The following is a 10,609-nucleotide window of genomic DNA, read 5'->3' as shown; positions in this document are numbered from 1 at the left end:
TCTATGGTTGCCAGCCTCCAGGTGGTGGCTGGAGATCCCCTGAAATTACAACTGATCTCCAGGCGACAGAGATCAGTTCCCCTGGAGAAAATGGCTGCCTTGGAAGGTGAACTTTATGGCAGTATAGCCAGCTGAAGTCCCTCCCCTCCCCCAAACCCTGCCCTTTCCAGGCTCCACCCTCTAAATCTCCAGGAATTCCCCAACCAGGAGCTGGCAACCCTAGACTCATCTTGCTTTCCTTACAATCTCCTCTCTACCAATAGTATTGAAAAAACACTGCCTGATATGGGTCCACCTCCCCTTATCTCAGGGCAAGGCACCCCGGCGGCATCTCAAAATGGAGTCATCCCACCGTAACCTGCCCTCAGGAAAGCAGAAAGAAGCCAATCGGGTAACATGTATAATCCAGATATATTTATAGATTTATCTTCTGAGATTAGCACAGGATATTAAGAAAGGTTATAAAGTAACATTGACAGTTGTAATTTCCCCCCCACACCCCTGAAGTTTATGTACATACAAGAACACAGCACGACAATCCAAGGCCGCCATCCTCTCTTATGTCCACTGTCCACCCAAAAGAAGGTTTGTGTGTGTGTAGGTGTATTTCCTTTTTCTTTTGTTTAGCTCAGTACAAATATGGCTTTCGTGTAAATAATGGGAGAGTCCAACTCCAACCAGGAAGCAATCTAGAGCCCATTCCAAGAAGGGGTGCCAGCTGCCCTGGGTAGGGGACAGATTGTTTTTTAGCCAGTCTTGTTGGGTATAACCTTTGTTCCCCTCCCCAAGTTTCTCAGAGAAGGGGAAGGATCCAAATAAGAGACATGGACTTCACGTTTGGTGCCCCTTGTTCCTCACTGGTGCCCAACATTATTTTGGGGACCGGCGTTTTCCAACTGAGCACCAGGAGTACCAGATCCAGGCAGAGATATATTTCTATCAGCCCATTCTAACTCTATCTAGCGTGGCCAAGAAACAGAAGTCAGGATTGGGCTATGCAGATTCTTGTTGCTGGGGCTCATTAGAGTGGGGAGGAAGTTTGGCTTCCACATAGGAAGGCGCCTTAAATTCTCCACATCCTAAACTCTCCTCAGATTTTGGAGCTCTGGATGATCTAGACCGTTTCCACACGGCTTACCTTGTTCTGGGAAAGAGTGAAATCTCACGCGAAATCACGCGAGAAGATGAGATTTCGCTCGAGATTTCGCTCGAGATTTCGCTCGAGATTTCGCTGTTTTTCGGAACAAGGTAAGCCATGTGGGAACGGCCCTGGTGTGGTCTCTGAAGCAGAAATGATACATTCAGAAACTTCTATGGGTCCATTTTCATAGCTGCAATGTGCCATGCAAATGTATTTGGTTGTAGCTTTCGGTCCCTTCTAATCTTTTGTATCTTTCCCCCCCCTCTACGGAGCCAGTGCATAGCTGCTACACCTCACAATGAAAAGACTCCCTGATGTTTTTGTACAAGCAGTTGCATCGAAAATCTTTTTCTGTGCGCCTCTGTGTACAGGTAAACATGGCACCAAAAGAATCTTGATGCTGTCATACATACAATGACACTAAGGCTGCATCTTTAGCTGTGTTTTATCAATGTGCAAATGGACATTGGTAACTTGGGGTGGGGGGATGCATGCAAAGGAGCAGAAGGAACTCCGAGCTGTGGCAAGCTATTCATAACCCTATTCTGGAATTAATTTGAACAATGCCCCTAGTTCAACTGGAATTAAAGAGGAGTGGAATGCAGTGTCAAAGAAAATCCGGAACAACAAAAGAACAGACTAGGGGAAACTGCTGATCCTCCCATCCCAGTGATCGCAGAATAACCCTTTCACATGTTCTCTGATAAATAATTGCATATGGGACTGTGCACATGTGCGTGTTGTAAACAGGCATGCACACCAGAGTTCCAATTCCATGGCACTCAGGAAGCATTTCGAAATATCACAGTATTCAGACCAGGGAATCTTGGCGGTAGGGTTGAACATGCAACATGGAATCATGTTGGCTTTTGGTGGGAGGGGTGTCTTGTGAAACAACACTGGGTGGGGGAACTTCTTTGCATAACATGATACCTTCCAAGAACCAAATGCAATGAACAAAAGGAAAAGCATCGCAGTGGAAGATCAACACCACTGCTCTTATACTCTGAAATTCCCAGAGGCATTTGATTGGTCACTGTCCGGAAACAGAATGCGGGATTAGAGGGCCTTTGGGTCTGATCCGGCATCAGGTAATTCTTGTGTCCTCAGAATTTCTGCCCTTTCCCCAATATCCCCAGCCCCATTGCTTAAAGAAAAACAGTCCAGAATTGAGCAAAACAGAAATACACATACCCAACATGACGATGTTGCTAGTGTTATCCTGAGACTTATTTAAACGCTGGCTTTCTGCCTTTTGCATTCTGTTACTCGGGTCTGTTTTGGTACACGCTCTGTCCCTGTGTTTTTAAAGCTTTTCTCTGTACCCATCCAGGCTTGAAACCTTGCAAGGCCTCACAATGGGCTTTATGCAAACAGTTACAAGCCAATGAACAAAAACACTGAAAACCGACAGGCAGTTTCCCCGTAATAAGCATTTTTGGTCTTCCTCCGATGGCCGCATCGCTGCTCCCTACGGAGCCTCACTCCATTGGAGAGTCACCAGCTCCGCTTCCTCTTGCCCTCTGTTTCCGTAACTCCAATGTCCAACGTCCCAAGCTGAGCATCTCTGCAGCGGAGAAATCCCCACTCTGACATGATGCTCACCGTGAGCCAGTCCCACTTTCTCACTTTCATCCTAGCCTGTCTCACAGGGTTGTTGTGAATGCAAAATGGAGGAGAAGAGAACCCTGCACACCCACCCTGATCTCCTTGGAGGAAGGAGGGGATGAAAATGGATAGAGAGTTCACACTCCTCAATGCTTCACAAATCAGTGCGGTAGCAGGTACTTACACGCGCCCTCTCGGATACCAGTTCTCCCACCCGAACCTCCTCCACATTCACACAAGTATTACACGCCATCGTGGATGGCTGTTTTCAAACTCGAGAATTTTTAAGAGCAGACTGAATCTGAAAACATACTCCCATTGTACTAGTTAGAGAACAGCTGTAACTCAACACATTCAGCAAGATTTACTAGCTCAACAAGTGGTTATGGGAGGAACAGAGGGGAAGCATGCGTTTGAAAGGTGTTGTGTTCCTGCATATCCATATACACACATGCGCAGTAGAGGGACCTGCTTCCAGCTCAAGAGACCCAGTGAGATCTACCATGCTTTGGGATCATCCTGTGAGCTGAATGAAGCAATCCCATTATTGATTCCTCCCACTGTATTTCTTCATAATGGAGGTGCCAGAGGTGATAAACTGTGCAGGCCTTTGAGCGCCAAGTAAAGTAAAAAAAAGGTGAATTTGAAGACTTCGGAGGATAATGATGTGGGGCACATGCAAGCCAGAGAGGGGGAGAGAGAGAGAGAGAGAGAGAGAGAGAGCACCCCACTGGTTTCTCCAGCTGACTCCTAATCCAGGGGTCAAACCTTTGGCCTTCTGTTGCTCAAAGCCCAAAACGTTGAGGAAGATTTGGAGGCCAAAACTCAAGGAGGAACAGGAGAATGATGTGCCCTGACCTGAGCTCTTGCTCCTTCCAGAAGAGGCAAGAGAAAAATTATGATGATAATTGGCAGATCGGCAGATAGACAGGAATCAATGCGAACTGTCAAAAGACGAGCAAAATTACTTGTGTGTGTGTGTGTACATGTTCCAGACAACCTTAGACTATTTATTTTATGATTAGTCAGGAAAAAGAGGGAGGAGATGGTTTAAATGCCATGAACATTATTAAGAATTCAGACAGCGGTAGGGAGAGGAATGTACTCTTTGCAGAAGTAAGTCAGATATGAAACACTTGCATATAAAATTATAGCAGCTTATACATATATATTCAGGGAAGTCAAACGCAGGGGAAAAAACCCTTTTTGTGTACTTTCATAACCAGAGACACGACCCAGACTTCTTTGATATTATGAAGTCCAGGCTCTCTCTTTTTCTTATTGGTAATTTTAGACAGGAGTGTGTGTATTTTTCCCCCTATCTGATACAGTTTGCTTTGAATGGTTTCAACTGGATATGAAATCTCAGAAAACACCAGCCATCCCTGACTAAACGCTGTTGCATGACAGCGATCAAATGCAGCCTAAATTCTGATTTGTGGGATGTGTATTTTTGAGGTTTCCCCCGCTCCTCAACGGTGTCTCAGATTCTAACGTTTTTACTTCTGACTCATAAAACACAATGGCAGTCCCTTAAACCTCACCCACCCTTAATTGGCATAGCCCCATCTAGAGTTTTATTTCGGAGAGGGGCTGTGGCTCAGCAGCAGAACATCTGCTTGGCATGCGGAGGGCCCCAGGTTCAATCCCCATCATCTCCAGGTTAAACGATCAGGTAACAGGTGATGTGAAAGACCTCAGCCTGAGACCCTGGAGTGCAGCTGTCAGCCAGAGTAGACAAGACTGACCTTGACGGAGCAGGGGGTCTGGTTTAGTAAAAGGCAGCTTTGTGTGTCCCCATGTTTTTTTGTGATGCTAAAGTGTATGGAGTTGTGGGTTTTAAGTGTATCAAAGAGCATGCTGGGAATTGGATATGATCAGGGCTCATTTCGAGGGGGAACATGCAGGAATGCAGTTCCAGCAGTTCCCCAAAGAGGTCACATGTCAGGTGGCCTCGCTCACCTGACTCGTGGCCATTTTGGGCCTGTTTCAGCCTGGATTGGGGCCAAAACGGCCTGGATCGGGCCTCTGACAGGGGGTGGATCACTCTCCTGCTCATCAGTGGCCCAATCCTGACCATTTTGGGCCCCTTTTCAGCCATTTTCAGCCCCCTTTTGCCATTTTAGGCCCAATTTCGGCCCTGAATTGCCAGGATTCGGTCCAAAACAGCCAGAATAAGTGGTGTCAGGGGATGTGGCATATGCAAATCAGCTATACTAATGACACACTTCTGGTGATGGCAAGAGGCGTGGCATATGCTAATGAGTTATGTTAATGAGTTATGCTAATGAGTTCCTCCAGCTCTTTTTCTACGAAATGACCCCTGGATATGATGGTGATGCTAGGTGGGTAGATGGATGGATGTATAGAGAGACAGATGGATTTGTCTGATATTTCAAGCCTCATCAGAGATTAACAGAGAGATGCAATATCTGGCAAATATTCAGAGACTAGCAAGATTCGGTCTAGTTGCACCTTAGAGACCAACTACTTGAATCGTGTTCTTCTGCTACAGACGAACATGGCTACCCACCTGAAACTATACGTAGAGAATATTTGGTGAATATTTGACCTACAAACCCACTAAGAATTCACTTCAGCGCCTGCGGAATGTATCCTGCCACTTGGAATCTGACGTCCACATGGTTTGAGGGAGTTATTGGACGATAGGCCAAGGAACGCCGTGGAATCAAATCTCTCCACGCTCTGCTAATAAAACGGTCAATAAATCTTTGTGGGTCTGCAATTTAACAGCTTGTCTCTTAGGAACAATCTCGTCCCTGCGTTTGAATGATATATCAAAAACAGAGATGGTATTGGCCTCAATGTCTGCCAGAGATGATGTATCTAATAGGGTCTCGCTTTCATTTAAGTATCATTTTCTCCACGCAATCCCATTAATAAAGTGCCAACCAATTGTCCTTTCCTTCACTTTCGAGAGAACATTCGTGGATAGACAGTGACGAGAATGCCCCTCCCCCCTTTCAACCATCCTAATGCTAGAATTTTTCATTTAAATCTGATGTATCGATTGAAAAACTGAAATCTGGTGGGTTTGGACAGGGAAGGGTCTGGATGAGTTCCAGAAGGCTTCCCTACCCCAGAAACTACATACCACATGCTTGAAATAGCCATGTTTCTAGATGATATCACAGCATTTTTTATATACCAAACACCCGGCCAGATTTTTTAAAAACGTCCCCATCCTGGTATTTTGTTTTTTAAAAGAAGTAGAAGACACCTGTGTTTATAAGAAGCTTTAGATTGCACAATCAATCTGAACTTTCGTTAACAATTTTTTTTAGGGGTTATGCAAAACACCCTTTATTGCCCATCACAAAGTGCCATCCTAGACAATCCCTTCGAGTCACCGAGTGGGCCAGGAAAGATTAAACATTAGATCAACGGCTCTCAATCCAGGTACTCCTAGTGCACCTTTGGGGAAAGCAGTCGAATGCTCAAACCTTAATCTAAATAATTCAATCTTACCTGGTGCCCCAGAACCACAAGATCGGGGTTAAAATGAAAATTACACTTGTCAGTTCAAAGGAGATTTCTCCCCTGCTTTTCACACCAGGTTAAAAAATGCGAAAGGTTCTGTTAACATGCGAATTGGCAGGGAAAGCTTCAAAGGAGAAGTAATTGTTTCGTGCTGGAAGAGACAACAAGGGTTTTAAAATTGTTGTTAAGCCTGCTGAGATGACAACATCACGTCTAATTAGTACAACAGGCGTGCTGCAGCACTCACACAGGTGCACACCACAGACGTGGCACTTTCCATTTTGGCAACTCTCTCGCCTACACCTATGCAGAGGCACCACCAAAGTCTTGCGCGGAGGCCCAGCCCTGGCGCACTCTAGTCACAAGGCATCCCAGCCCGATTTTCAGTCCAAATAAACAAACAGCTAGCTAAATAGAATTGATCCAACTCTCTTCTACCGACTCAAGTTGGCTAATAGCAACAGAAAATAGTTCTCATGGCTAATGGTCACACGTGGAACCTCCATGCTCGGATGCACTCTGTCTGGGTGTTTGTTCCAAGTCTCTGGTCCTCAGAAGGAAACTGATGGAATGGCCATCACCCTCTTGTGGCAGTGAGTTCCATCGGCATCACATGAAGAAGTACTTTTGGTCTGTCCTAACTACAGTTTATCAGGTGAGCCTCAAGTTCTAGGATTATGGGTGAGGGAGAAAAAGCTTTCTCTCTCTCTCCATTTTCTTCACACTACGCACAATTCACAACAAGAGCTTGATTTTTGGATGCCTATACGCTTGCTCTCTCACACACGTACACACACTCTTTAGCTAAGAGAATTACTGGCTTCAGCTTTTTCCTGTTCCCAGGCTGTCTATCTTGACTCTGCAATGGGGAGGGGGGAGGGGAGCAGTCTGCACATGCTCATCAAAGTTCCTCTTTCCCAGCCAAAGAAAAAGCATCTTACTAGAAATCTGTACGAATAGCTGTAGAACATTACGCATCGAATTCTGGCATGCTACATTTTTGCTCCGAGTTTGAGGCAGAACACATGAAAGCCAAAAAACGAAGTTAAAGAAGGCTTCGTGGGAATTTTCTTTCTGTATGAGCTAAGGCAACCCTCATCCCGTTCAAACGTTACCTCTGTTTCTGAGCCTGTATCCCCAAAGCAAACCTAATGGTGAGAGCACTTCCCCCCATCACTGCTGTCCTCTCACAGTAAAATCTATCAAGTTTCTAGCCCTCATTGAGAAAAGCTTGAAAATCACAGCAGTCGTCGTCTGATTTAAAGTGGGGGGCAGCAATAACAACCCAACGGGAATAGGTTTTTGTTTTTTTTTAAATTGAAACAAATTGTATAATTTCGAGGAATACTATCTTTGCTCCTGAGATTCAGGGTCAATTCCGATAGCTGTTCCGGATCATGGCTGGCATGCTTGTTTTGCCTTCTGGGATGTCATGGGAGGGTGGTGGTGGCAGCGAATGGGTTGTTTGAATTGTTTGCTGCAATCACAAGCTGCAAGCATCAAAACCCCCCCCCCCAATATGTTATGAAAAGTTGCTGATTTCTGACATACTCTTGGATCTAGGCAGGATAAACCGCAGTGGCCCACGTGGATTCTTTGAGTGGGGTGTGGCATCACTGTGTTTGCCACCATCCCACCACACAGTCTCCTGATCAGCAAAGAGTGGGCTTTGTTGACTTGGGAGCCCTCTCCCAATTTGAAAACCCTGCTTGTTTAGGGGGAGGGCACCACTATCAACAGTCCAGGACACCCTCCCCAAGGGAAGCTCTGCCTGGCACCCTTCCCCCATCAGGCTTCAATCCGCCTCTAGCCCAAGGAAGACACAGAGGGTAAGAACCCTTTTGCACTGAGACGCGGTGGCTCTTAACCAAGAAGAATCCTGGGGAATGGATCCTTTCCTCGGCTGACCCTTTAAGCACCTGGGACCCCCATCCTCGTGGTGGGGAAAGCAACAGGGCTTCTGGGACGGCACCGTCACAAGTCTTTTTTGCTGTGGGTTTGGGTGGGGACCGGAAATGGGTAGCTGGCACCCCTTGGTACACTTACCGCACAATGACATTCTCCTCTCAAAGAGACTCAACTGGGTAAACAAAACCATCTCAACAGGGAAAACAAAACCATCTCAAAGGATAAAATCAGCCAGATCTTCGTGTCTCTCCTGCTCCCCATTAACCGATATCAAGTACTGCACGAGAATCCCACTCAGGAATGGTTCCAAAGGGTAGCTCAGTTTGGTACATTTGGGGGTCCGAGACTGTTAAAGCATCGATCGTCCTCGTTCTCACTTTTCGTGGACCACCCAAGAAGATCAAAGGGAGCATGAGGGGATTTTCAGTTTTATGTGCTCCTCATCTTCCCATTGAGGAAGCTTTGCATGAAGTCTTGAAGCCAGTTCACTTCCATAACCAATTTGGCCCTGCTGATCCAGAGCCGGCATCCCCTTCCCGAAAGCTCTTTTTTCCGGTTCCAAAACTGTACACAATTGCCCCCCTGGTTTCCCCTCCCTCCCTATTTCTTGAGCTATGGTGGGACAAATTTAAGAATTCCCAATTGCGGGGAGAGAGCCCGTGCCTTATCACTGGATGCCCGCCCCCCGCCCGCCCCGTTCATCTCTCATGCAAGCTGATTTGATCCTTGATCCGAAACCGAAAAGCAGAACGACTCCAAAGGAAAGCAGAGGTTACATCAACCAAATCCTCTAATTCCCCACATTGCCCTCCCCTAGCAAGACATTCCAAACAAAAAGGAACAAGAACAGAGATTGAAAAAGAAAAGAAGTCAAAAAACAGAGCACGCCATTCAAAAGAAAAACAACCTCCAAAAGGAGCCAAAAGGAAGGAAGGAAGGAAGGAAGGAAGGAAGGAAGGAAGGAAGGAAGGAGGGAAGGGAAGGGAAGGGAAGGGAAGGGAAGGGAAGGGAAGGGAAGGGAAGGGAAGGGAAGGGAAGGAAAGGAAAGGAAAGGAAAGGAAAGGAAAGGAAAGGAAAGGAAAGGAAAGGAAGGTTTGACTCACTCTCCATTTCTGTTTGTTTAGTGCGAGTATGGCAGCCGCAGATATGTAGGTACAAGCAAGCGGGAACAGGGGTTTTTGAGGGGTTCTCAGTGTTCAGGTTTTGTTTTTGTTTTCCATTTAGTAACAATGTTTTATACAAGTTCAAAGAAGCGTTGTGAGCCAAGCTGATCTCTCTTTCTCTTTCGCTGTCCGCCGCTGCTCTCGGTCCCCACCATCGTCCCTCTGTCCGTCCATCCATCCTTCCTGGGCGCGAGAGAAATTCCATTGGTTGGGTGGGTTCCGTTGTCGTTCAGTTGAGGTCGGGTCCCATTTCGCCACTTGCCCCCCCTGCTGCCCTGCCGCACGCCCCACCCTCCCCACTTAGATGAAATACTCCTTCTTGTCGTCGCTGCCGGTTTGACCTCCCTCCGCATTGATGATGGCCGTATCTGCATCGGGGGCATCGTCTGAACCTTTGGCTTCGTGGGTTAGGTAGGTGCCTGGTGTTAGGAATACAAGAGGAAAGGAATGACAAGGTATCATAAGTCGGTAGGAAAACTTGAAAAACAGGAGTTGGATTTCTCCAACACGCAATGATCGTAGTCGTAATGGTTAAAGTTGCATTAAGTATGGTAGGTAGGAAAAGCAGAAAGATAGAGGTGTTTCCACCTTTCTGTTTGTGTGTAAAGTGCCATCAAGTCACAATTGATTTATGGCGCCCTATGAGAGCAGCCGTGAGGGAGCTAGATCAGATCCTTAAAGATAAAGATGTCCCTCTAGGGACCAAGATCAAGATAGTCCAAAATATGGTATTCCCCATAACGATGTATGGATGTGAAAGTTGGAGAGTGAAGGAAGCTGACAGGAAGAAAATTGATTCATTTGAAATGTGGTGCTGGAGGAGAGTTTTGCAGATACCATGGACAGCCAAAAAGACAAATAAGTGGGTACCAGATCAAAGCAAGCCTGAATTCTCCCTAGAAGCTAAAATGACAAAACTGAGGCTATTGTACTTTGGTCACATCAGCAGGGACGGCTCCAGCGTCGTTGGCACCTGAGGCAGCTTAATGGCTGGCTTTGTGCACGCACACGTGCAAATGCGCACACGCGCTGGGCTGTGTGATGACATCACTGCATGTGATGTCATCACACAGGGCTGGTGCGCACGTGGGGGTGGGCCTTCCAGCCCTCCCGTTCAGTTGCTCTGCAGGCCAGGAGCAGCTGGTCGCTCTGGCTGCTGGCTCCACCTGGCTCGCAGAGCAGCCGAATGGGAGGCTGCCCGCTCAGCTGCCCCACGCTGCCGCCGCCAGCACGCACTCAATGGGCGGGCCGGCCCTGCACATCATGAGAAGACAAGACTCTGGAAAAG

At 46.9% G+C, this 10,609-nt stretch overlaps 1 protein-coding gene across 2 annotated transcripts in view; it reads right to left on the bottom strand.

The window, feature by feature from the left end:
- Positions 1-392: 392 nt before the first annotated feature.
- CADM3 (cell adhesion molecule 3) overlaps positions 393-10,609 on the bottom strand; it is a 201,637-nt gene continuing 191,420 nt past the window's right edge. For both annotated transcript variants that reach the window (XM_054993627.1, XM_054993634.1), the window contains one exon: positions 393-9,740. In XM_054993627.1, the coding sequence (XP_054849602.1) occupies positions 9,622-9,740 (119 nt within the window). In that variant the 3' untranslated portion in view covers positions 393-9,621. The remainder of the gene's footprint in view (positions 9,741-10,609) is intronic.

The sequence above is a fragment of the Eublepharis macularius genome, chromosome 1, assembly GCF_028583425.1.
Source record: "Eublepharis macularius isolate TG4126 chromosome 1, MPM_Emac_v1.0, whole genome shotgun sequence".
Classification (NCBI taxonomy): Eukaryota; Metazoa; Chordata; class Lepidosauria; order Squamata; family Eublepharidae; genus Eublepharis; species Eublepharis macularius.
The sequence above is the reverse complement of the archived record's forward strand: the minus strand, read 5'-3'. Positions and strand labels throughout refer to the sequence as shown.